Source organism: Megachile rotundata, chromosome 6 (genome assembly GCF_050947335.1).
Source record: "Megachile rotundata isolate GNS110a chromosome 6, iyMegRotu1, whole genome shotgun sequence".
NCBI lineage: Eukaryota > Metazoa > Arthropoda > Insecta > Hymenoptera > Megachilidae > Megachile > Megachile rotundata.
The window spans coordinates 18,025,288-18,053,230 of NC_134988.1; the positions used below are offsets into that span (position 1 = coordinate 18,025,288).

The 27,943-nt window shown below is 46.5% G+C and overlaps 1 protein-coding gene across 6 annotated transcripts in view; it reads right to left on the reverse strand.

Annotated features, from left to right (window-relative positions):
- GckIII (Germinal centre kinase III) overlaps positions 1 to 27,943 on the reverse strand; it is a 73,341-nt gene that overhangs the window by 14,964 nt on the left and 30,434 nt on the right. For 2 of the 6 annotated variants that reach the window (XM_012287413.2, XM_076532960.1), the window contains exons 2-3: positions 26,251 to 26,516; positions 839 to 1,063 (exon numbers count right to left, since the gene is read on the reverse strand). In XM_012287413.2, coding sequence (XP_012142803.1) covers positions 839 to 1,063; positions 26,251 to 26,487 — 462 coding nt within the window. In that variant the 5' untranslated portion in view covers positions 26,488 to 26,516. Of the gene's footprint in view, positions 1 to 838; positions 1,064 to 8,343; positions 8,872 to 16,269; positions 16,678 to 26,250; positions 26,517 to 27,943 lie in introns of those variants that run through there. The other 4 variants (XM_003704132.3, XM_012287415.2, XM_076532959.1 and 1 more) reach the window with 4 other exon arrangements.

Sequence of the window (27,943 nt, forward strand, 5' to 3'; positions counted from 1 at the left end):
TAGTTTCCGGCCACGGGAAGCGGAAAATTAAGATGATTACCTATGAAATGAAGCGGCGCCCGATATTAAGCTTCGCCGAGAACTTTCCTTAATGATCGCGCGAAACGGTCATTAACGATCATTAGTTGTTTGCCCGAGTGTTCGATCGAAATATGTTTGCGGTCGAAGCACCGACGTCGAATTAAATAACAAATGTTAATGCAACAAGATCCAAGTAGAAAATAAAAACTAAATTTTCGATTTTATTGCTGGATACTTTGCAGCGAGCACGCTGTAGCGACAGCTATGATCTGTGCGACATTGTCGAACCGGAAGAGATGGTTAACCGACCGTCAAGCCCTTCCTATTCTTCGCCTATGAAAAATGACGAGGGCGTATCGACGGAGTGTGCCCAACAGTGGACCAAAGGGTCCAAAGTTCTCGTTACACCTCTCCGAGTATTGTGGATGTTCACCGAATCGGAACGGCGACAGAAAGGCGTGGCCACTGTGTAGATTTTACGTCGTCGACAATCCGCAATTCCCTGACGACGGCTCTTTTACTCTCGATCGTGCCCGGGGGATCATCGAATTTCAGAAAAATAAGGGATAGATACTAGCTATCGGCTCGGATATCTTACCCGACAAGCTACAACCGAAAAGAAGATTCTTGAGCGATGTTCGAACACGATATTTTACGCGACACATCGAATGCACAAATTTACGAGACAGCCCGACACGCGTTCGAACCATAAAACTTAAATACTAGGATCGTATTCGTTTTTTTAAAAGCAACGTCCTGCAATAACGCGTTACTCCATCACCCAGTGATTTACGTTATAACAGGATTAAACTCTTACCTTGAGATAGGACCCGTAATACTTGGTGACGTATGGGCTGTCACACTGTGACAGCACCATGATTTCCTGCTGTATATCTTCGATCTCATCCTCCGCTTCTTCGAGATCGATGATCTTGATGGCGACAACCTGCTGGGTCCTATTGTCGATACCTTTGAACACCTCACCGAAACTACCCTTCCCAATTCGTTCTTGTTTCGTGAATATCAGCTCGGGGTCCACCTTCTGCAACAACAAAGTTTCGTCTCCATTAGCTCTCGCAGTATCGTTGGGACTCTGCGACCAGGGATTTAGCAAAGTTTTCCGTGGTGCGGATTTTTGCCAAATTTTGCACAGGTCCGCTATCATAAAAGTTTCCGGCGGACTTAGCGGAGCCCCGAATAACGGAATTGCGGCAGTTTTAGCAAATTTCCCGACGACCGCAGGGTTTTGCCAAATTACTCAAAGAAGATTTTTGCGAGGTAACGACAACGTTACCAACGCGATAACGTCCACGGACGTATTTGCCGTTACTCGCTTTCGATTTTATCCGTTTACATCATGCCGCGTTACGTTACCGTAAAAGTCTAGCCACTGGCAAAAAATCGTAACGCGTTCGTGAACGCGGTTCGTTGCAGGTGTTAAAACATCGAATTGCCCCGGGATAGAAATTACGCGAACGGTTCGCGAAAGAATCCGAGAATCGCGGAGGAGATCCACGTGGGACTTTCTTCGACTGCGTGTCCTTCGCGAACATCGGCCAGAAATGCGGTTCTCCTTGGCTCCCTTCTAACGTGACATCATAACGCGGTAGAAAAATGAGCGGAATACAATGAGTATCCAATAATTAAGCAACATTAACGATCACCCACGAAGCTCTCGCGTCGCTCGCCGACCGAAGAGAGCATTTTCACTCGAAAGTAAATTACGAAGCAACGAATTACCGAGCAAGAACGGGAATTGGCAGTGGCCAATTTCGGAAAGATATTGGCCGTCGTTTGGAAAGAAGAGTTAAAAGCGCAGAAGCAAAATCGATAGCTCGTAAATTCATCGAGGCGTTGAAACGCTCTCGAACGTTGGTGACTGTAGCGTGGATCATAGGAGAAAATTTGCAAAGCAGATTTTCCGCATTTTGCGGAGCGTTAGTTGCGGCTTTCCTGTCTCTTCGTCCCTCTCTACCTTCAATCCGCCCTCTCCGATACCAGCTTTTTATCTACGCGACTTTTCACGCGCGCTTCGCGGACGTACACACGGCCTTTGAATAAAAATAAAGTAAAAAAATGAGCGAGATAGAAATAGCGAGCGCGTGCATGTGTTTATCGGTGCTCTTTCATCTTTCGAGAAACAAAATTTTTCTCGTTCCATGTAGCTGGAACGCTTTACGCCATGCATTCCGTCCCTGAATATTAATTTCGATATTTAAAGCGCGATCGCACGGAAGAAATATTTATTAAAAAATAATACAGCTTTGAAACACCCACCGGTGAGACTTAACCGCGTTGGTAACAAAATCAATCGCTTCGAGAACGAAAAAGAGGAAAACGACGGATGCTTTGAGCAAGAAAACGAAGAAAAAACGGAATAAACGATTCCGGCCAAGTTCGAACGGCCTCGATTTCCTCCCTCGTTTTCTTCCTTTTTGCTTTTTCTTTAGCGAAAACCACTGTCGTTACGGCTATTAGAGCTGGCTGCTATTCGCATTTCCGGGTGGCAAGAGGAAAGATGAAAAACAGGGGCTTTCGAGGAAGGCAGAAAACCGCGTGCATCAGTCGCAAAAACAGGAGAGAGAAAGAGGAAGGATGTTGCTGCACCGAGAGCCGAGCGCATCTTAGCCCCTTTTCTCGTCTGCTTGCCTCACGACACAAATTATAATTAGCGGGTGTCAGCGACACAAAGAGCCGGCACGTAGGTAGTTAAAGTACCGACAACGGAAGCTGAAGAGCACCAGGTACACATCCGGGGAGGGAGGGACCAGAGGACGGGTTCTTCTCGATTTTCTCGCCGCGTCTTAACGCGATGGCATCGCCCGATAATCGACCGATTAACGCGTTTATCGCATCGATGCTCTCGTCTATCAACCGTCCTCGCCGATCTTACATAACCGGTGCACGCGATGGAACGAGAAAATGCACGGGTTCGGAATATTCGCGAAGTTTACAGATCTCGTTGCGAAACACCGCTATCCCCGAATTTGCATCGCCGAAGAGCACGTGCCAACTTCCTTACGTTACTTTAGACTTTCGCGATATAACAGTTCTATTTTAGTCGTCCGAAGAATCGTTGGTCTCGTCGAGTTTTCCACGGAATTTGTCTTCGAGATCCGAAGCTTTGTTTGAATAGTCTTTCGCACGGAAATCGATAACGCAAAGCTTCAAGAAGATTCAAGAGTGTGGAATTATTTGATGTGCTAAAATAAATGGCAAGAAACTTTTTAGATTTAAGTCGCCCGATATAGCCACCGAGTTATCTTTGGAAATTGTCAGAAATCGTCCAACGCGGATACCCGGTGTCTTTAGTTAGCGCTCGAGCGACTAAACACCAGTTACTGCATGTAATTAGTGCTCAAGGCGCGACGGCGCGATAGAGAATGCAGCGAGCGAACGTCTTGTATTCGGCTCTGACACGGCAAGTGTTCTGGGGTCAATCAGCAATGTCAACACGGACAATATTAGAACGAGCAAACAAAATCCGGCGCCACGGGATTACAATGTGTAACCAGATCCTAGATACGGATAGAACGAACAGTCTCTGTGTAGAAATCCAAAATGGAACTCGCTAGAGATCTTCTCGGATCTGTAAATCGTTTCATGCACGAATACTCAACGTGGAAATCTCGTGTCTTGAAATTGTTGCTCTCAAATGTTGTTCCATTTTGTTTGATTTTGTACACGGGGCTGCCAAATATTTTGCCACGAATTTGCGAAATCGAATACTAAAGCAGGGAATCAAACTCTTTGCCCTGTAAACCTTTTATTCGGAAATTCACGCTTCGAAATGTTTCGTTCGCAAAGGTTTAACCAGGAACCCGAGCAAATCAAACAGCAAATTGAATTTTCAGCTTGAGTCTCAAAGACACGGGAAACATTCGACGGGCCATAAGGTGCAAAGCTTTACGCGATCGTTGACCCGTGAAACAATACGAAATAATAATGTTTGACCCGACAAACACCGGAGGGACCAGCGACCTTTAACTTAACCGGAGAAAGTGACGGCTGAAACGAGATCGATTCCGTTTCTGCTCAGACGAAGCTACGAGTCGCGTGAAAAGGTATTTTTAATCTTGTCCTTGCTCTAGCCGCGCTGATCGATTTTTGTTAGAGTATCGGAAGAAGCTCGAGCAAGCTTTCGAAACACCGTAAATAGCTGCACGTGCGACGGATAATTCTGTGCGACTTTGAACAGACGAACTTCTTCCGTCTCGAATTCATAGACCGAGCGGTATCGTCGCGATCCATCTTCCGCTATTAAGACTTCCCCGTTCGCGCGGATCTAATTTCGCAAATTACTTGCCTACGATATTCTCTCTCTACCTGTCCCCAGTTTCTCGCGTATCTTTCCGCGAAAACCGAGAGCCGTCGGAATTAATTACGCGAGCTGTTTTCCGCGCGTTATTCGTCTCTGTTCGCGTTCGCCGTAGAGAGCGAATAGACGAAACGACACAGGGGGCACTCGTGGGCAGAAAAATTTGTGTTAATTCCATCGAGTGACGGACAAAAGTGGACCAAGACAATTTTCTAACGGGGTCGTTAATCGTCGAAGATTCCACGATGGCGGCACGCCGGTACGCCGTTATAACGGCATTTCCATAAAAATCCAATTTACGAGCGTGTGGAATGGTCGTGCGCGTCGTGTCGGTCGTCGTGATCGTCGTCGACGCGGCCGTCGAAGAAAAGATTCTGGACGAGCCTCCGCTACAGGGAACTTGAACGTTCGAAAGTAGTTCAACGAGCGTGCGTTAGCGCCATGTGTCGTTCGACCTCGTTTGCCGCGAGAGTAATTCATCGCGCGAGAGGGAGCTGAAATTAAAGTTTAAACGGCACTTCAGGGCCCGACCGAGCGATTCCGAGCGTGGCGGTGGAACGCGTCTTGTCGCTCGTACACCGACGAATCGCGTGCTTCGCCTGCTGTGAAATAAATGAAAATCGCCAAGGAAGACGCGGTTTCAACGCGGCGTGTTTGCTTAAGAAGATAAATCCCGGCTTCTCGCTCTACTAACGGAAACAAAACGCGCATTAAAAGGTGCAATTCTGATACACGTTTCTAATTCCACGAGAAAACGCTCTTAGCGCGTTGTATCCGTCAGTATCGGCAAATAAATATCCTGTATGTTTCTTCTTCTATTTTTCCTTCGAATCGAAACACCGAGTAGGAATGTACGTAATAAGATATTTAACATGTGCTATGCTATCGATCCGATGTAATTAAGGACGCACCGTGTGTGTCTCGTTACCATCCGATGATAACGATGCGCGTTGCACGTCCTGTGCTACCTGTTCGGTGCATATTTATGGAGATAACAAAGGTAAACGTTAACTCGAAATAAAAAAACCGACTAATTTACTCGTTATCGTAATTAGCAAAATAAAAAGAGTTCCGACTCCCGAGGATCGCCTTGTATGTTAATAGGACCCCGTACTCGAACGAGTTAAACTTTGTGCGGTAAAAACGTTCTTTCGAAATCGCCCGCAACGTTACCGTGCCTCGTGGCTGCGTCAAATGTTTGTCGTAGCCGAGAAAAACGGAATATGCAAGAGCATACTCTACTGATATCGCGGAGCAAAGCGGTTTTACCGCAGCACCCTATTTTTTCCATTCCGAAAAAATTCTAAAAGACACGACACAGATATTTCTCCCACCTTTTAATTTCGCTGTTGTTTACCGTTTTCCTGTCAGACACGGAATATTCGTTTCATGCGAATACGTTGCACGATACTCTCTGACAAATTGCCTGAATTTCGCGTTCTAAACGAGTTGCCTCGACGATTATTACGTTACTCCTTAATTGTCCCGAAAGCTCCGTCATGCGCTCATAATCCGATTGCCAACTTTATCAGTTCGACGAGAAGTTTCCGCGAACTCGATTTCTTTTCTCTTCAGAAAAGACGAAACAAGTTGTTTCGTGACTACGAGCGCTGCAACGTCGAGACGCGGATAACTGTTTCCTTGGTTTCGTGGTTAACGCATAAATCCGAGGGAAAAAAATGATAAAAGAGAAAATGAGTATCCGGAAAGTAGAGAGGAAGGCAACGGGAATTGCGAACGTTGCAAAAAAAAAGCGTACATTTCCTGACCACCTAATATCATCGACCAGTACTCTTGGACGCGTTCGACCACAAACTTCGACGATCTAACGGAATACAGGTTTACCGCATTTTCCGATGCAGCGCACGAGCCTCCGGTTAGCTTAGAACGATACCACTCGTAAGAAATTTACGTTCGACGCACACTCGTGGCTGTTCACTTATGTATGCCAGCGTTCGCATGCCGATACCATATAGACAATCACGTGCAGAATGCAGCAACGTTTGCACCGAAGGAGATTGAAACTGCATCTCTGACAGTGGTTGCCCAACGAATTCGCAATCGTTACTTCTTTTTCCGAACTCGAACATCTCGCCAGGTTCTCTCGCGAAATTCAACGCAAAATATCGTACGAACGACGCACGATGAAACACTTTATCGAATATATGTATCGGGTTGACAGAAATTATCGTAAAAATTGGCTGGAAATTCGTTGCTACAAGAACCGTGGAATTCCGTCGATGCAAGTTCTTCGTCGTCGTCAGAAATAAACATTTTCAGATATACAGGAACCAGCCCCGGTCGTGATTCGACCTTGCATTGGCCTCGGTCGATCTCGAAAGCGGAAAGAAAAAAAGAGGATTGAGCCTCCGAGAGACGTTGCGGTCCTCGAAAATCCTGTTACACCGGTATTTCCTTGCTGCATCGGGATATCCTCGTAAGACATCCTCTTCTCGACGGCTTTTTTGCCCGAACTAGCTTTTCGAACGCGCGCCAAGTAAACTGCGCCAGGAAGTTACCGCGTTTGCATAATTACCTCCGGTAACAGCGAGTTTAATCCATCAAGTTGTCGTACTTCGATCGAACTTCGCTATTCGATTATTTCTAGCTCTGCAAGTTTCGCGACGTATAAAAATCTTTTTTTATCGCGAGAGATAAATAAAAGGCATCGCAGACGGAGAGTATCGGTTTTCGTTCGACCGCAAATTACCACGGGACCGTTTCTTTTCTTTTCCATTCTCAGTCAGTCCCCGTGTCCGAGGCGTTCGATCGAATTGCTCGAAACGCGACACCGAGACCACTTTCTAGCATCTCGGGTTGCCTACGGGACTCTGAGGTTAGGGTTGAGCAAAGCTTCACGGTGAAAACTGGTCCCTCGACGGAGAAGACGGCAGCTCGACTCGCGTATTCTCTCCGCGTCCCATGTCGATGTCAATCTCAAGGCTTTATCCGAGTCTGGCAAACAGTACGAGCAGTCTCGTACTCGCTAAAAGTCGAGGATCCTCCTTCGTGACTGCGGCTAGTACGTATCCTCCGCGAGCTTCGTCTTTCCTTCCTTCGTTCTTCATATTTTTTTCAACTTCTCGTAAAACATCCAAGTAGAGGGTGGCGGACGTAAAACCGATTCTCGAACACTTTTCGCTTCGATTTACTTCTGCCGTTTCCGTCGTGGATACGTAAACCGTTGCGACGTAGAAAACGATATAAGCTAAAGCGTCGATTTCACAAAAAATCGTGAAATCCAAGCGAGAAATTGAATTCGTAGAAGACGGAAGCGTTACGAAACGTGTTTATTTCGAGAGGCCGGTAGGCCCTCGAAACGCGCGATTAAATTTTCATCTATCATACTTAAGCCACTTCGTAACGCATTCACGAGCCGACTAGTTTCGGCTGTTCTGAGACGATTGGTCAAGGCGAGAAAAAGTGTAGCGGCAGAGAAAGAGAAAGGCAAGGGAACGGGAATCCTCTTATGCGTTGCGGGTATCTAGAAAAGCACGTCGTAGAATACCATATGAGGCTTAAAACCATCCGTGAAGGAATGTCACAAAATCAACTACGGTGATGTTTTCACCGTATTCGATACCACTTAGATCTTCGATAGGGACTTAACGCCTCGATAAAAATATATTTAAATTCGATGTCGATAAAATTTGAATTTGGTCCGGACCCAAGGAACCACGTATGCTCGTAATTTACAGCGAACATGGCTTTCCCAAGGAAAATATGGTAACCGAGGGAGCAATTTCGTTGATTTTTGGAAATTCGAGATTCGCTGATCTGGGAATTTGAAAAGGAGGATGTTTGCTTGGTAATGTAGGGATTTGATCATTGGGGATTTTGAACATTTAAAAGCGCAGAAAAATTGTGAAATTCGCGTAGTGATTTTCCGTAGCGCAGCTTCAAGGACCAGACGATATTCCTTCGTCGATGCAAAGTTCGATGAAGAAGGTTTAAACCGTAACCCTAACGAGTCCGAAGCGGTAAAATATCTCGGCTAAACTCACCGAAGGGGTTGTGCTTCTGTGCATTCCCGGCTTGGAATGCGGAAGGGAGCTGTTCTTAGGGTTGGCGGCGTTGTTGCTACAGGGTCTTTGGCTCTCCCTTCTAGAGGGTGGAGGCGGTGGATGGGACAGTGGCCTGGCCGTGGTGTTCCTGGGATGCTGCGGCCCTTGAAATTGCCCCCAGGATTGACGCGACACGTAGCCGACGTAACCGGCGGAAACGAATTGCGCCGAGCCGTTTAGGTGCGGCGGCGCCATCACGGCCGTCTGTTGCGGCTGACCGCCGTTTCGCATTTTCCCCTCGCCGCACTTTTCGCAGTTATGTCAAATCAGCACACTCCGATCGCTAGGTCAACATTCCGCGAAAGCAGCTGTTACGAACTGCTTCTTGCCGCTTCTTCGTTCCTGTACCTCGCATTTGTCACTATGATTCTTGCTCCTCTCGCGTATTAGCCTCTTTTTTCTCGAGGAATTTTTCCGTTTTTTCGTGCCGGCTTGCCTTTTCTCGGTTCTAGATGGCCTAGAATTCGAGGGCATCCATGGAATTCCAGAACGGGACACCGTGCGAAACCGCCCGAAGCTGTATCGCGATATCGAGACGCGCCTCTCGTCCTTCCGAATAACGAGCGGAAATTTACAAATTAATATCGAGAATATTAATGGCTAGGAAAGACGTGTACGATTCGCGTGTTCGTTTCGCGACGGTGCGAATCAGTTTCGATTCGAAAGCTGCGCGCAATAACTCGATCGTAGATCGTAACTCTTTCGTTGTGGCCTCGGTGAGTACATTGCATAGATTAACTGAACTTTACGATTTTTCGATAACGTGTATATATAAGTCTTAGTAGTCGATTTCGAGGTCGGTCGTCGCTCTAACAATTCCAGCTATCGAATTCCATCGATATGTCGCGCGTTGAATTTCGATTCTAGACACGGTTTCGCTCGATCAATCTCGTTCCTAACTGACCCAGATTATCATCGATATCGGTTCACCTATTTTTACTTGAGCTCGATTATAATATTTTTTGCATCTCCCATGCTACCAACACGCGTTACGTTTCTACTCACTGAATTTTCGTTCCTACGTAAAAACACTGGGAACATTTTCGAAATGTCGTTATGCTTTTACCGAATCTACATATGTAGATAAACGAACCCCTCGCACCTGTTGTTGGTTGATTTCCAGAAGCAACGGTTCTCCTTCTCGACCAAGAAATATTTTTCAGAACATTCAAAGTTTTTTAATCATGTCGCGAATGATCCTTCGAAAATGACTCGGTGAAGCCGACTCGGATTTAGAAGAAAGCTTTTCTGAATTCTTGCTCTTTTGGAGAACAAAGCAAGAGGAAAATTGCGGCAGCTATCTACGCGGAAAATCGTCCGTTCTTCGCGGCATTTCCCTCTAATCTTTTCCTTCTGGTCCTCGCCCTTTTTCTTAAAGTTTCTGACATTGTGCAACACGGCCACGACGCCGGTTCACAGACTCTTTGTCCTCGTTCCACGTTCCGCGAATCATAGAATCGAACAAAAGAGTCTCGTTCGCTTTTCGATCAAAGGGGAAAAAGATTTATGCGTCGCTCGAATCAAACTACCATCAAACGTTGCATGTTCCACCTTTTATGGGAGCGGCTTTCAAATGAACTCATCCGCCGTCCTATAAATAGAGGATACGGTTCGATCGTAAGGTACGACACAAAATGTTGCGCCTTATTTTTAAATGCATCCTTTCATGAGCTATTCGCGATCACCGATTTCAGGTCAATTATTACCCGTAAAAGTGTCCCGATAATTTTAGACGATCGATCGAATCCTGGGAGCAGGGAGCGAAAGCGGGGACGACGTTTAATAGAAACGGTAGCAAGTTCAGTGCCAAACACAACACGGCGGAACGAATAAAAATAGGAACATCGACAAAGATAATAATCTAGGTCGTCTTTCGGTGCAGGCGTGATCAGATTGAGTATCTCGTTTACACCGAGGCCACGTGAACGGGGTATCGATTCGAACATCGGCAGAAAAAAGAGAGAGTCGCCGACTACGTACATGCTCGAGAATCGCTGGTCGAGCGGACGAAGATCGGTAGCGTCGATCTGGCACCTATCGTTTCGAGGAAGTCGCGAGTCGTATTCGTCTCGCGATCTCCGCTTTCCTTCCACTTTGAATCGCTCGATTTAAATTCACCGAGCAAAGAGGTTTCGTCTTGATGAATATTCAGCGTAATGAGTCGACGAGCTGTTCTCGATCTATCAACGTCATCCATTGCCGCCGATCTACTTCGCAGATTGTCCGAGTAATGGTCTCGAAGATCGCGAAAAGATCAAAACGAAACGAAGGAGAAAAAATATCGATGAAATATCGTGCGTAATTCGCGCGTCGAACTGCCTGAAACATTTTTGTTTCGCGAGAACGCGAATCGACGAGGAATACTCGCGTTCCGTTGCGAACAAATAGAACGATCGATGCGTTCGGATTCTCGATCATGAAATCTTGAAAATTACGTTTGCGCAGCTTTCGCGTTCCAAGAATGCAAACAAGGCACAGGAAGTTTGCACCGAACTAACGCGGGGTTACGTCGACCGATACGGAAGCCAATGGGACGGAGGAAAGAAATCATCGACCGAGATGCATCGATCGAGACGAGAGAGAATAGACACGTCACGTGATCGGTGATCACGCAACCGATCGGACACGCTCGAATAATTTTCAGGGTGGCAGCTTCCGGCGGAAGTGTGCGTCGAAGATCGAGTTCGCTGCACTATCGATGATCACGGCACAACTCTAAATCACCGAACCGAACGGTGATTAACTCGGGTCTCGAGATAATCCCCGATCGAAGAGAAAGAAGCGGTTGCGGTCGTTGCGCTTTTCCCAGTTTTACGATCGGAAGCACCTTGCGCCATTCGTTACGCTTCCTTCCTTTTTTCTTCCTCATATCTTCCGTAACCGTAATCACGAAATGTTCCCCCGAGTCCCTCCGCCTTTCTTCCGATTTTCTTCCAAAATAAATGGGTTATTCGTATGCGAGAATCAGGTCTGTCGACTCGTTTAAAACGAATTTACCAGCCAGCGAGTAAGTACCCCAGTTTATTTAGCGTATCAAAGTTTCCTCGATCAAACGAGTTAATCATTCGGTATCAGATTTAGTAGTCCGCAATAAGTAAAGAAGCTTTGAATGTACCATTATTCGAATCAATCGCTTTCAATTTTCTCCAATATCATGAGGAATTCTCGGTGAATACAATCACGCTCATTTTCAGTGTAACGGGTGGTCCGCGGTAGAAACAACCGACCATGACCAGACACATATCACAGAGCACGAAATAGGTGCATTGAACTGAACGCGCCTAATTGCCTAGCGTCTGTAAACTTACATAACGCGACGAATAAATTGCGCAAACTATTTCAAGTATTTTTCGTTGAAACGTTTCACCGGTGGCACGCGAAAACCTGTCGAAACAAAGTTCGCGTGGAAAGTTTAAGGAATCGGTCCGACCGATACAATCCGGCCAAAGCAGAGTCTCTCTTCGATGCGCGAACCGATTAATTGAAAGTTTAAACGACTACACGCCATCCACGGTAGCGAGTTCTCGTCGAAACGAGAACAATTTTCAACTTGCTCGTTAACCCATGCCCCGTTCGCGAGCAGACGGAAAATCAACGAGCGTTTACGATGTCTCAAATAATTACTTTCGCGACGTACCACGAACTCTCGATGCTTCGATCGGGGAAAGAGAACTCTCGTTTTCGGTCGCGCATCGCGAAACCTCGTGGCCTTTGTCCTTGCCACGAAGCAGTGAAAACGTGAGAGTGCGCGAGAGAAATACAAAAGAAAGGATGCGTTACGCGTCTCGAGAGGTGGGGATAATCGCGCGATTTGTTTAGAATTAATCACTCGGCGAAATTCAGCGAGAGTTTGTTAGAAAATACGCGTTCGACGCTCGAGAGAGCATCGTCCAACGAATAGCGAAAAATTAATTCTGTCGACTCGTAATATTTAAGGAAAGGGACAAGGTCAAGATCCTTTAATCTGAACAGCTCGAGTTAAATTGTCAGAATAATTTGATAAATCTTTGTCGGTGTTCCGCGTCATGACGCTTCCGTGAAATGTTCACGTTTAAGGGATTAAAATCCACGTGGGTGACGCACGGTCACTCGTTCCTGGGTCGTCCGTTACTCGGAATAATTGGGCCTTGTCTGGTTGCACGTGCGTTCAGCCGATGCACGCGTTTTCCTGGCCACAGCTTGGTATTCAATAGGCGATCGTTGATCGTTAATCGTGACGCGTAGGCGGATACGAAAGCGTGGCTTTATTAGGGTACCGACGTGCCGTGGGATTGGTCGTAGCCCTGTAAACGATGCCTTTTTGCGACGTAGCACCGAAGTCGGAAAGGAATACACCTCGTGCACAATCTGGATTCATAGAACAAGGAAAAACGCGATTGTATCCTTCGCAGAAAAAACACGAGTAAATACGCCGTAGACGATCGAACGCCTCACACGATTAAATAGATTTACGCGTTCGCGATCGGACGCACTTTCTATCGATCCCCACGAATGCGCTGTTAAATAGAAACGAGCAATTGTAACCGCTTCTTTCAAGAGGAACTCGAGCTTTAGAATCGTCTAATTTTTCATTTTGATCATTCGAGTAGTCCGCGCGTTAAAGTACCTGAAAGAGACGTCGTTTTCCAACGGATTAATCCGTCCTCTCTGGAGGCAGAATCCTCGAAAAATAGAAAGAAACCGTCTCTGATTGCCATCCATCAAATCCGTAAACGACGAAGAGGTCTTGTGCCTCGTTTATCGAGCGAGTTCTCAAAGACATCTCCCGGATAGCAACCGGGAAAAAGCGTGGATAGCAAAGTACCGCGTGAACCTTTCGTCGAAAGGAATTCTCTGTTAAGCTGAAAATCGTTCCATTTCTTGGGCGATTCGCAGGAGACATTAAGCGACACGTTCCGTTGTTAGAATGGAAAGAAAATCGGTGGAGTCGGACGCGCGGTGTTCGCGTGCGCGCTTCTTCTCTCCGCAGAAGAAAGAGGTACTTTCCTGATTGGACGGAGCGTGCAACTGGAAAAAAGAGAAGCGGAAAAATTCCAACCGTGCCGGATAGAGTAGTTCGTTCTGCGTTCTTTCGGCCGCGAAAACGTGGCTATCGTCTAATCCTCTTAATCGTTCTCCCACGCGAGGCCTTCTCGAACAGGTGAATCGACCAGAAGAGAGGAAGACAGAGGGAGAGGCCTTTCTAGCGAAACGAAGGAAAAACGGTAGACGGAATCGACTACTCTCGAGCGAAACTCGGCCATTCTTTCGAACGGTGCCGTTCATACCGCGGAAAGAAGGGGGAGTACGCAGAAGAAATTAGCAACTTTCATTACGACGAGCACGCGTTCGCGCTGAATTCCACGGTTTACGGAATGGAAACGCTTTTAACCCTTGTACGGTAACGACCGAAAGGTTCTTGGATGTTTTAGAAGGGGAATGCGCGAGAAGTTGATCGGTCGATATGTTTTATTTTGACGGAATACGCCGGTTCGCGTTTACGAGAACGTACGATAACTTGTTGTGTAACTTTTGAACGGTAGCCGGTGTAACGGTATCGTCGTGCGTGCCGTTTCCGAAGAAGCATCGCGATTAGAATGAACGGCAGCAGGTGCACTCGAGACGAACGATCGAATGGACGCTCGTCATAACAGGGGAAAACTAATCGAGGCACAAACGCCTCTTTCGCCCGGCATGGCGCGCCGTTTTGACCAAATAACGATCCACCGCTGATTCGGCTAGACTCTGATCATCCGCTAACCTTTGTCGACTCGATATCGTGCGCGATTCCTGACCAATCGGTTTCAACGGAATAAAAGAACCGGCGGAGGGCACAAAAACGCGGATGAAAAACGAACGAGAAATAATTGTCGATCGTTTTTGTTTGCAATTGCATCGAGACGAGTGTTTGCTCGATTATCGAAGAACGAGCTCGAGAGTACGCGTAGCTCGTTAAACACCTGGAACACGAGCAACATCGATCGTTCGTTTCCTTCCATCGATCGAATCGTTCGTGGACAATGTTACCGAGGGTTTTCAACGTTTCGACTACTACGTTTCCTGCGTCAGGGAACATTCTAATGGAGAAAGAAAAAAGGGAACTCGAGCGCCGTAGCACAGGTGCACACGGATACACACGAATGTGGCGATAAAAAGAATATCGGTCAGTGACTTTCGCTCGAGAGCTTCAGTCGGACGGTTGTAGCACGAAGAGGATCGTTCGCTAATCTATCCGTATCCAGTCTAATTGCTATATGAGTCAATTCTCCTCTTTGCACGAAACGTACTAGGCGATTGTCGAATAAAAATCAGCCCGCTCGACAATAGCGAGTCCTTCGGAGGGTGTAACATCGTGTCGAATGTTCGCCCGTAATCTGGCGGTAATGAACAGAAGGAAATTAACTCGGGCCCGAAAACAAAGTTACTTCGCGAAACGCCAAATTTATATAACGCGCCGTGGCCAGGTCGATCCCTTTTCTCTTTCCGCGAGGTGCTAGTGAAAGTAAGCGAGCTGCGTCGAGCGGATAACCGGCGAGGGATAGGCGATAAAGCGATCGCCTCGAACGAAACTCGTTTCTCCCGGTGGCACGATAGCGTACATTGTATCGAGAAAAAGCCGTGAAGTTCGTAGACCACGACTCCGAACGTCGTTCGTTGCTTTTTTCACAGATCACCGGTTCTCCGTAGGCATTTTTCTTCGGAACTCGAACGAGAGTCAATGACCGTCGCGTGTTTCTACGGCCCCTTTGTTCCCGATGCACCAGGACAAGGCTGTTTTTGCATCGCTAAGCGGGACAATCTCCTGGTAAAGATTAAAAAAGGCGCGCAGAGGGATCCTCGAATATTTTTCCGGTTAATTACCAACCTCGAAGGAGCGCTTTTCATTTGCCAGACAGGCCAAGAGTTAAGTAACGACCACTTTCACTCGTTTCCATGGACGATCCTCGTTCGTTTTGTTTCATTTCTCGAAGAAAATACACACAAAACGCGAGGAACCACGAAATTCGCCAGGCATCTCGCGTTTTTACTACTTTCAACGCGAAGATGTTTGATGCACGAGTGCCTGACTGTACGCGCTCCAGGTTAGGCGTGCTTTTAGCCATCGAACGATAATTATTTCGAGCATCGTTCTTTCTCGAAGAAGATGCGGCCAGCACAGGCCATTTTATGCTCTAGATATTCCCGGTCACGATATAGGAGAAAATTAACCTACCGTGCCCGAAAGCATGCTACCTTACTTATCCTGACGAGCACGTCCTGTCTCCGGGACACGTCGGCTCGTTTAACCCGTTCTTTCGCGGAAACCATTACTAGCGAGTCCCTTTTCCCGATGGAACGAACGACGCATTCGCAACGATGCTCCCCTTCGAAAGCGAACGATACAGGAAGAAGCCGACCAACGATGCAACCTTTCGAGGACGTACGTATACGTCGTCTAAGGCGAAAGGGGTAACGCGCTGCGACCGATTCGAAGGCACAGCAAACGACGCTGACATTTAAATGTCACGAGGAGCGCGCGATACGCTCGACAAAATTCTCCGCGCTGCTTCGGGACAATCTTGGTCGAAACTGTGATAAAAACGCGGCGTAACGCGGAAGAAGAAGCGCGAAACCGACGCAGGAACGCGCCGATAGCTCGCTAATGCCAGTAAATCGCCCTCGTGACAGCGACGACGACGTTATCTTCGACCACGCAGGATAATCGAACTCGACCAGCTACCCTGATAACATATGTTTCGCGCGATCGAAGAGCTGTCGCTCTAACACGCGCGTTTATCGAGGCCGATAACCCTCCACGGTTTTTCTAGCGACTTCGTGCAGCTTCGAACGTCTCGTTCCGGTATTCCACGCGATGTCAGGCTGTCGTTTTTTCATCGAATATTGTACCTGGAAGCGTTGTCGCATCGATCCTCGAACCGCGATCGAGAAATCGTTTAATCTCGCGACCACAGGCTCGTCGATTGCTCTCTATTCGAAATACGCGCACACCTTTCGCGAGCCGACGAACGATCTATTTATACGATCATCGTGGATCACTGGACACCAAAAAACACTGAACCAATTTCCATGGATCACCGCATCCCGCGTTGTTTTCGCGTTTCAGCCATTTCGCGAGGAAACGAACGCGCCTCACATTTTCACTGAGAGAAAATTCACGACACACCGTCGAGGATCGCGCGAACGCGAAATCGAGGAGCAAAGGGAAAAAGGAAGGTGGGTTTCGCAGCCAGAACGACTGGCTGACTGACCGGTTGCTTGTCAGTTATTGTCCGCGGTTGCTTTCCAACTGACACGCGGTGTAGCAGCGCGAGGAAAGGCTGCGAGCAGCTCGCCGTGGGACATCAAACACCAAAGGAGTAGGGGAAACTTCGAGTGAACGGTTGCCGGACGATGCGAACACCCGATAGATGGGATAAACTCGTTGCTTAGAGTGTGACTGGCGAACGGATATCTAAACTCGACCTCTCGCTCGACTTTCGTGAAGGAAAACCTTGGCGAACGACGATCGTTTCCAGCCGCGACAGACCCGCTAGCCTTAACCGGAAGGCTCGTAAATGCAGACTTTTCTTCCGAATTTCCTGGATAATCGGGAACCAGATTACGAGACACGATTACGGCGATGCTCACTTTTGATTATCTATCTCTGGTTCGAGATTTTGTTTCTTATCGGCGTGTAGTTCGATCTTGTCGGTCCTTCGAGGAAGTTCGAAGGAACAACGAACGAGAGAAAGTGGCTCTCGAACGAGTCAAACTGGTCCGATTTCGTAGCTGGACGATCGATTACGTTCGCGTTCGGTAAAACGTGCCTTCGTACCGTCGTCGCGTCGGTCAACGTGTAATTTCGTAATCATTGTCATCGTCGTGGCTCGACCAGCGATCGCTACCTTTTCAAGGACTGAAAGGAGGGGCACAATCTCCTTCGCGTATCGCGTGTCCCATTATCGTTTCGATCAAGGTTGACGCGTTTATGAATATTCAGCCTTACGCGGTTCACGATGCTGTGTCGCGTATCCGAACGAGCTGGACACTTTTCGCGTCACGAGGAAGCTGCCCGTGATCTGTCCCGATGCGCCATCGCAGGATTTTGGTCCACGAGAAATATGAAAAACACGAAGCAAGTTGTAACCATCCAATGAAAATTCACTTCGCGACAAGTATGTTGCATTAGTCGAAAATAAAATCAGCGTATTGCATTAACCACGGACTTTCCTTACAATTATGCTTCAAAACGAGCCACGTGACCTACGGTAACTGGATCACGAAACTCAAACGATGCAATTTTACGCCACGATGCCTTCTCCTCGCAGCTTTACCGCGCGTTAAGAACCGACGGTACCTTCCCGCTTTTTGCGTTAACGAGCCACGCGACAAAAAGAAGCGGTAATCGCATTCCTATGTAAATCGTTGGGAAATCGTTCGTTCGCGCGCGCAAAAAATAACCGTCGACGATCCAGAGACGCGACATTAACTGGGACGCGAACTTTGAATCCATAACAGCGTGTATAATCGGAGAACACGGTGTAAGGGAGACATTCGAGCACGGCAACTTTTCGCGGTACTTTCCTCGATGCCAACGAATTTTCACTATCGCGCGACGAATACTCTACTAACACCGATCCCCGGGAATTCGTTACTCGGGATTAAAATGCGCGAGGATAGCGGTTGCAATTTCACCATTGGCTGGCTACTTTCTTCCCGCGATTCGTGAGCATTACACGTAATAATTACGCGCCGATCACGATGCTGATAATCCGTGTTACGATTATAATTACGAGAAGCGTTCGAGAATGTGCTTTCCGAAATGGGCCGTGTCAAGATTCTTGTTCGATCGTTATTTCTTACTGTACGATACACTTTATAGCAACCGAGTATTCTGAATGTCTGCGCGTTCGTACTTTTGCCGCTACTCTCGACCGATTGCGAAACGACGAATTCGTTTAACCGTGAAAATTATTCGATGCAGAGATTGACGGGAACGCTATACGCGAGATCTACCGCCGAATTATATGAGAATGTCACGAGATAAAAGACAATGCGGCGTTCTCGATCGTACGTGTCCCTGTAAGACACATACATCCGTTTTGCAATGCAACACAACTAAAGTATCGTTGCACAACCGTGGCTGCACAATGGCGCGAAGTATAGCCGAGTGAAAGGCGACGAGATATCGCGAGGGGCTTGAAACTAACACGAGTAATCGTATATATACGTCGTCGCATTTACGGTTACACGCATATTCATGAATATCTTACGCGTAATTTCTTTTTAGCCGATTTTATTCGACTTCGTTTCTACATTCCTTTTCTATTTTTAAACGGTCCTGACTTTCGCAACGAATACAGTTACTCTTACACTTGAATCACGCTTTTCGCACTAATTGATTTTGGTAATATTGGTTTTTATTATCGGGTAAAATAATAAATTTCAATTGGTCGCGTGCGTGGTTCTCGAAAGGTGCCGTTCTAACCGATACGCAGGATAGTGCCAGGGCAAAAATGACATAATCGTGGCACGATCGATAAACCCGTCTTATCGAGTGTCAGAAATACGTTCATAGGGTCGAGCACGCGTTACGGATTTGCCCCACTTGTGTCTCCATCGGTCACGATTCTCCCCTCTGACCAGCGATGAAATTTTCGATGTCGATTGGACGTTGGATAAAGACTTCGATTGCCAGCGTCGATAAATCGTGTCGATCGACCATTTTGACGACCTAAATTATATTTCACTGCATCGTGTCCGATATGCTCGAGCGTTTCCCCTTAATAGATAGTTTAATTTCCCATCTTTCGGCTCCAATCTCGTCATCGGTACAGTTTTCTTTCGACGTTTCCAATCGCGACACTTTCTCGAAGTGTCGTGTCGCTTATCGGGCAACACCGAACGCATTTATTCCCCGATAAATCTACGTTACGAACGCGCTCTCGATGATAATACTAAATTTGCTCTCATCGACATAGCCTACCGTTTCCGCGAACATTTGGCGGACTAACAACTCCGGTAAATACTATACAACGGTAATCAAACTCCCGCACCTAGTAGTTTACTATAATTTACAGGCTAAATGTTACTCGTTGGTAGAGATACGCTGTTTACTTTTGAACGGCAAACTTTCGGACCACTTGATCGTGATGCAATCACGAAAATCGCTCGTTTGCGTAAATCGACGCAGCGAAATAACACTAGCTACAATCTTGTATTTGATAGGACAATTTTGCGACCTCCATGATTCACGAAACTCGATCAATTCGAAGACGATGGTCCGAAATGTCGAATAGGTATGCGAAGAGACGCAGTGGTTAGTAAATACTGGATGACACCAGGTTCGAGGATGGAATACCAATGAACCTAATACCGAATGCTGCGAGTTCCGGTAAGCTTGCCAATTTCGGCATTACCTCGGAGGAAAACGAATAGCCGACAGTTGGAAGAAGGGCCGGCAATTTGGACCAAGGGCTGAGAAAATATTTGATTTTCGCAATGACGGAACTCTTTGAAATATCGTTCGATTTTAACGTCGATAATATCTCGACATTTTTTCATCCCGACCATCAAACGTGAAAACGATTAACGATGTCGGTGAGTACAAATTTGGCTCGAATATCTGCGTTTGAACGAAGCTCGAATATCCAACGTCGACGTTTCTTCGAGTTAAGCAACGCGGAAGAGAGACGTCAACGAACATCGTTACTACCCTACGATGTCAGAAAATAAAACTGGCTCGACGTTAAGCACCCTGTTTTATGCCAAAAAGTCTGACGGGTGTTTCGAACGAGGTGCCAGCAAAGAGCTGGAGACTGCAGAATACGTCTCAGGAAATATGGAAAATTTTCGCCGCGCTAGACAAGCGGAAGACAATTTTCGCGAAGAATTAATTAAAAAGTATCGACCTAGCGAGAAAGGAAGGAAGATGTAAAGCCAGGCGCGAGAGACGAAACGGCGCAGACTCGAAGTTGAACGATGGAATGTGCGGACAGGGGAATATCGTTTCGCAAATTCGTGTCATCAAAATCCACAGCGAAAAGTAGGCAACGGAACGTACATTATTTTGTCGGCCTTTTAAAACAATCCGCTCTTAACATCGTGACAGCGCATTAAAGACAAATTATACGGTGTACGAGAACTTGCATGGAACATGTCAGCGTGACGTGAATGCCGGTTAAAAAAAAATATTCTTTTCAAGATCGTTGGATTCTTCTACGATCGAGACAACGGATGAATAGTTTCTGTAACTTTCCAAACACTTCGTGCATCTTTTCTGCAAGGGAAAGAAAGAAGCCGTAATTACGGTGCCAGTCGATATCTCTTTCGAAACGGCAAGAAATTATTTATGGTCACGAGGCGATCGCCCTTAAACGCATGGAGTTTCTCCGGGATAGCCGAACGGTCGATCATAAAAGCACGGGTGTACGCTTTTCGCGACGCAAGTTTGGCTTTTACGATCGGACCTGTTCGTGGCTCGCATCAGGAAGCTCGTAACCGGAAGATAGCGAGCGCTGGCAAGGTCGTTACATCGCTGCCATTAGACGATCTAGCCCCTGCTCATATTGGAAGGAGAGCTTCCTGTTAGTAGCCGCGAGGGAAATACACGTGGGATGCATTAATGGCGGCTAACATAAGTGTTTAATAGCGAAACTACTGCCGATGCGACGCTGGCTAATTACTAGACGCAACCGGATAACTACATCGACGAAAATTTCAAACTTTTTCACGATTATAAGCTATTTGCGCGACTTTAAATGTTCCTAACCTGTTTGGGAGATTTTTCAGCGTTTCGTTAACTCCGCTGGAAACTGATTGACACGTTATTGGCGCGTCACCGCTGGAACAAGATGCTTGTCAGGGGTATACGATTAGATCGTCGACTAAACAATGTCGAAATCCGATTAGTACGTTCGCAAGGAACATCGGAATTTCCGTGGCACGTCCACCGTTTACGGTGCAACGATCGTTCAGTTCCAGCGACCTTTCTCGCGCGGCCGATTACACAACGCCTGACACTGCCACTTATCCCGTTACATCGTTCCTTTCTCATTTCGTCTTTTGCTTCGCTCTTTCTTCGCTCGCTTCTACTTAAGCGCCACCTTATACGGTGTAATTCAATTGATCGTTCGCGATTCACTCGTAAATCGACTATCTGGAGCGTTTCTCAAATTTGATAGTATCGTAAGCCGAAGCGCGCTCGCGATCGTACAATTAACGCTTCGGCGAACAACGAATCTCGCCACGAACGCGACGTAACGTCTATCGATCGAGATTTGGTCGACGTTGAACAAAAACCTTTTGATTAGTTGCTCTCTATTCGCCGTACCAGTCTCCGAAACGACAAAAATTGCTTTCACCTTTCGTCTCGCGAACAATTACTGGTAAAAGACCGTGCGCAGAAAAACAGACCGGTCCATTAAATGCCACGAGAAAGAAACAAATCACCGAACGAGAATGAATTTTCGAAAACCAAACACTCGAGCTCGAAAAGCAGACGGTCGAACGCGCGAAATCGATAGCATTCTATTTGCGAAATCCTTCATTTCCTAGCAGTTAATAGTCCAGCGAATTAGAGTGGCAATTGGGATCGAAGAATTCGGTAAACAGCGGACAACCGTCAAAATCTGCCTCGAAATCGTTGATCAAATATTCCTCGCGCATCGATAATCGCTTTTGCTCGCCGGAAATGCCGATCAATTCTCCATTGACCGTGTCTTCGTGTTGTACCCATGGCCGCAACATTTCGATTTGCCATTTGCAAAAGCTGCCTAATTCGTCGAACGTTAACGACAAGCTTCTGGGAATTAAACCAATGTAATCGGACTGATTACAACCGGATTCTGGTCATCGATTGTCCCAGCGTAACCCCTGCAACGCGACAACCGTAGACGATCGGAGGAAAGCAGCTCGACCCCTGCGGACCAACGTCGAGGATGGGTTTTCGGTTAACTCGGACATCTCGAGTGGACACCGTTAATTAAACGTATCAACATTTTAGGCTCCCTTAACTTTGACACCCTGGGCTCACTCCGACACGAAGCAATTTAAGGGTGGAAACGAAAAGCGCGTTGTCGAGAGAGTTTGGTTAAACGGCATTCGAACGCTCCGTTCCAAATACTCTACCAAAGTTTTCCGATACTACAGATTATTTTAAAACGACGCGATATAAAATTTAGAGGCGGATTCGTACTCCAAGCCAGAGTGCTCTCGTTACTCGATCAAAAGTAATTCTGACTGAAACAATGAATTTTATATGTCCTATCAAATATTTTCGGTACTACGAATTATTTCGGAGTAACCTTGTGAAAAATTGAAGTACGTATCCGTACTCGAAAGAAAAATATGTTGGAAGCTAAGAATCGAGCAAAGCGAAGACCGCGAAGGGTCGACAAGGTTCAATACGCCGAGGTGGGGTGGTTCTTTTTTAACGGAGAGGAACGTTAATCCACTTCTCCTCGATCTATTTAACCGTCTTTGTGCTCCACCACGTAGCGACACTCTCACCCTCCGTCGGTCACGTTTAACGTTCACCCTTCTTGTTTCGCGTCTTCGACACCCTCGATACCAACAAATAGTCGCTCCGCCTGCGGCTTCAATTAAAAACGACCGACAAAAGACTATCAACGAACGCGTCGTCCGTCGAAAATTCCATATCGAGTATTCCAACAGCGCACGATATCCTGGAACCTTTATCGCGCACCGTGCAAAACCTCGACCCGGATAGTATATCGCGTAGACCTGATTTACCACGGGGATTTGGCTCACGATTGAAGGATTCAGTGTTGCGAATGATATAGGCACGCGTCACACGACCATGATAAATGGCTTCATCTAGTAGACGATTTATAGCGTATCGAGCGTCTCCTTTGGCACGATCATTATAACCAGTGATCGAGGGCCTAATCCGGCCGCTTCGTTAACGAGAACCTTTATTCCGTCAATGAGCGGGTTAATCGCAATTAAACGCAAAGATAATCGGGGTTCTTTCCAATTATCCGCGAAAAAACTGCAAATCGATCCGTATAATTTATTACGAGAATCGATTAAATGAAATACGTTGATTATCGCGATGATCGCTGGTTACCATTACCATGTATTTAATTAACGTTAAACGCCGCGATGAAAACGGCCGTGTACACCGTCGTGGTGTTTCCCAATTTAACGCGTTGACTACCATCGGCAGAACGAAATAATTAACAAAAGAAAAGAGTGGATAAACTTTGAATATCGTTTGTATCGTACCGATAATGCACGGCTGTTCGTGGCCATTGATGCGATAAGCGATACGTTTCGTACCAGAATAGAATATGTAAATGCACATTTGCTCGGTTGCATAGAATCGGCTTGTTTTGTATCAATTACGATGAGCTAACGTAATTACGCAAAAGTTATATCGCTGACACAATGCGATTCGATACCGGAGTACCTCCAGCAGATCGTCGAAACTGTTTCAAGTTCTCTCTGTATACCAAGATTCGTTGATCGCGTTCGAGGAAGCATTAGGAAGAGAACTTATCGAGATAGATTACGAAGTTGTTATCGAACTGTACTATCGAATAACTGTCAATTTAACGAGTAAAATGGACAATCATCGATAGGGTATATATAATCGTATTTGCAAACGGTTTCGTTCACATTTGATCGATTCGCGAATCGAATAAACTTCATAGAGTTTACACGGTGAAAATTAGTCGAAAACGAGTGCGTTCGAATCGAGAGCGGTGGTACACGTTCGTCACGTCTCGTCGACAATTTTTACGAGCAGAACGTGTTGATCGTTACAGCCGTGAGCGATCGCGACGGTGTACAATACACAGGCCGATTGCCTTTGACAACTTTATGAACCCGTCGAAACTCGATCGTCCATTCGCGAGTAATTATTTCGATCTCGATAATGCGCGGATACCGCGTTTATATTTCATTCTTCGAACGGTTATTTCGTTTCACCCTTTTAGACAAAGTATTAAAGCGGAAGAAGTCTATAGCAACCGAGCAACGAATATCGGGCTTCGTCCGCGATCCAATTTCGCTTCAATTTCTGTCGCGAATCGACCAGGCAGGACTATCGATATTCGAGTCCGAGGCGGTCTTTTTATTTCGAAGCTTGCTCGATTGTTTTTCATCTCTGTGCTTGAATATTTCAACTTTCTTTTTCTTTTCCTGACCCCACCCCCGCACGCACCCCTCTTTGTTTCTGTTTTATTTTTTGCTTTTTTGTTGTCATTCCTCTCGAGTAATTTCCCTGCGGCGCAATTTGCATCCTGTTTGCAGACGAGTAGGTTTATTTTTCGAGAACGAAAGGGTGGAGGAATAGGAATAAGTTAATTGCATCTATCGAAGAGGGGGTGGCTCTGTCTCGGTTCTGGTCGCCGCTTCAAGAGGTTTGCATGCAAATGAAGCAGCGAGATTAAGTCCTTTGTGTTATTCGATCCTGATAACGAACGTGTTAAAGGACTCGCCCGAAACGCTATAAATTAACAACTAGATTAAACTGTCCGTCGTTGAGGAGTCTGCCGCGTTTCGTTGTCGCGTGGCTTTGCATTCCAAAGGGTTTGCTTTCGAGCTTGTTTATACGCTGCCTTCAACGATTCGGGATTTATTGTTTATTCTTGGCCCTTAATTGAAACAGGGACGACGATAAAGGGCGAGTAATTACGCGTTAGCCATTTTTTCAGTCGGGTCCGGGAAAACTTGAATAAATTGTTCGGTACAAAAGTCGAAGGTGGGGTGAACTCTACCGGGTTAGGTTAAAAAATTTGGGTAAAAGGAAGCAGGTAAAGCACGCGAACGAAGAGGAGCGAAAAGAAACAGAATAAATCCTATGGAGACGACGATATCGCCATGGCAAGACGCCCGCGTTCGCGTCAGCGAAATCGTCGCGATTTCATGGGATTTCCGCACCAACGAAGATAACTCTCCTTTGCACCGCAAACGCGATTCTCCGTCGAGCGGAAAAATTTTTCTTCTGCCGACTTCAGCGGTGCCGAAAGGAGCAGCCGACTCCTTCCGTGAATCGATGATAAATCCTGCCAAACCCTGCCAAAAACATGTCCCTTTTTTCCTTTTGGGAACTAACGCCGAATTCGTCCGATTTCTTCGAATGAAAAATTACGAAATCGGTTTGCGTAATATCGTTGAAAATCGGTAACAGGAAAATCATGTTCGTTGCTCGAAACGTTTATAACCGATTGGACACGAACAGCCGTTCGATCGTGGCTGAAAAAATTTCTTTCGCGCCGAATCGACGAATGAATAATGGTTTTTAACGCGATTTCAAGTATTACAGGTTTCAATGCGTTTTCCCCCGATACACGTTCGGCCGCTTAATTGCAACTGTTCGGCAAGATTACTGTCACTTCGATTAATCGAACGGCTTTCGTTTCGGCCGCGGAGCAACAGGTGTATACGCGGTATTTATACATTAAATAACCTGCAACAAAAACGCGTTTCCTGCTGCTGGCATGGAGAACGATCGTGAGAGTTTCGAGACTTTCACGGCTCGGTTTGTTACAGTTAACGCTCGTTAATTAATTCTGGTAATTAGTATCGGTGCGTATTCAGGTCCTAATGATACTACCTTGAGAATGTTATATTTCTAGATGCGGAAGTTTCGAACAATATTAACACCTTGAACGACGCAAGGGCTATCGACTACCTACGGTAGCGAATTTAATACGGTCGAATAATCGAAAGAAAAGAAAATTAAGGGAAACCCTGTACAAAGCAGTAAATAGGAAATTCAGCTCGTAGGACGATCGTGTAAAATATCACGAACGATTCGAGAGAAAGAACGAGCGTTTTTTCCTTCGAGTCAGTCGAATGAACATAATCGAATCGGAATTCGCGTTTCAACGAAAGGTATTCTAAATATTCAACACTTACCGCTCTCGAGTTGAACGTCTGATTCAAATTGGTGACGTTATTGTTGATGTGATTGTTGTTCAGGTTATTGGTTGTGCGGGTGGAATTGTTGTTGCTCGAATGGTGATTCGAGTGGTTCCCATTGTTGTGCTTGTTGTGCTTGTGCAACACCATAGCGACGAACATTTTGGCCCCCTTCCCCGACCGGTCGTCGGTGGTCAAACGATTAATCGTCCGTCCAGGGATCCGCAATTTCATTCGTCGCCGCGGTGCATAATTTGGATAAACTAAAAGCCCAGAACAACGGTTTAAATGTCGTGGATTCGACCCGGAAGAACAAACGGACCCAGAGAAAAGTGGATGGATGAATTGTTGTTATCGTCACCGCCGCAGCAAATACGATTAAAATCGCCTTTGATGGTACACGCTTTTAAATATTTTCCAAATTTCATTGTAATCGAGTAAATAGATTTCTGTTCCAGCCGTCTCTCCGAACGCTAAATCTCGATCTGGGGCGTAGCAAGAATGATCTCCAGCTATCGGTTTAAACGGTTCTCGTTAGAGGGAGGATCTGTGCTCGATAGAAAATTGAATCTCCAGAAAAACGATATTTCTCGAGGGTTGTCCCCGTTCGTTACGATAAATCGCCGTTCACGCACGCCCAGCTCATTAATTTCCTGCACGATATATCCAAGTCTCGTTCATTTAACGCTTAACTTATAACTGGCGCGAAATTTATAACAGAAGCGATTATCTCGCGAATCGAGCGTCACTTACTATCCTATCGAGCGTGTAATCAGCCAGATACCGTTGCACTCGGTCGGACGACTCGCGTTCATCGCTATTCGAACTCTGGCAACTTGCAATCCCCGTGGTTCTCTTTTTACCGTTTCCTCGCGAAACGTACGGCGCTACGGTCTCGCGTGCTGCCGGTATCATTTTGCACGTGCAACCATCGAGCACGCGAAGAATGCGCCGGCCGACGGCTCGTATCGATTCGTTATAAATAGTCGCGTACACCGAACTGTGGCCTGTCCCTTTTCATCGGAGAACGCGTTTCGATTCACTCGCGCGCCGCTTCGGAATCGATAACGATATTTCGGAAACCCGTAACTACCATCTGATTCGATGCCTCGCGACTGGATGTCCTTTAATTATCTTGCGCTGCGAACGATTAGATGTTCCTCGCAATTTATGTACAAGTTAATATACTCCTTTTGTCGTCTTAATCGCTTCACTTCGTTCGCCTAAAAAGAGTGTCAAACGACCGTCGCAACGTTTGTCCCTCGATTACGAGCTTAGCAAACATCTGGCGTTCAGGATCATTTATTACCCGCGTTCCAGGTTCACCGACCTCTCGTGCAGAGTATTACGATAACGGTTCAATTTTCTTCGTCTATTCGATATCGCTCGAGGGTCCCGTCTACCGCCCTTTCAACGAATTTCGCGAGACAATAGTCTGGTAACAGCTAACGCTAAGGTGAATCGCGATAATTGGAGTCGCGTCACGGTAGCTCGGGATCGGACGCGACCCAATTTGATTACAAGGCAATGTTCTGGCCGCAATTATTACCTCGGGGCTAACCACGTTAGGTCAGTAGACAGGGCTGCAACCTGCTGCATCGACGACGTCCATCGAACGACAATCGCCTCACAGACTCGCAATAACTATTCCAATTAACAGTAAACACTGCGTTATGTCCGAAGATACCGC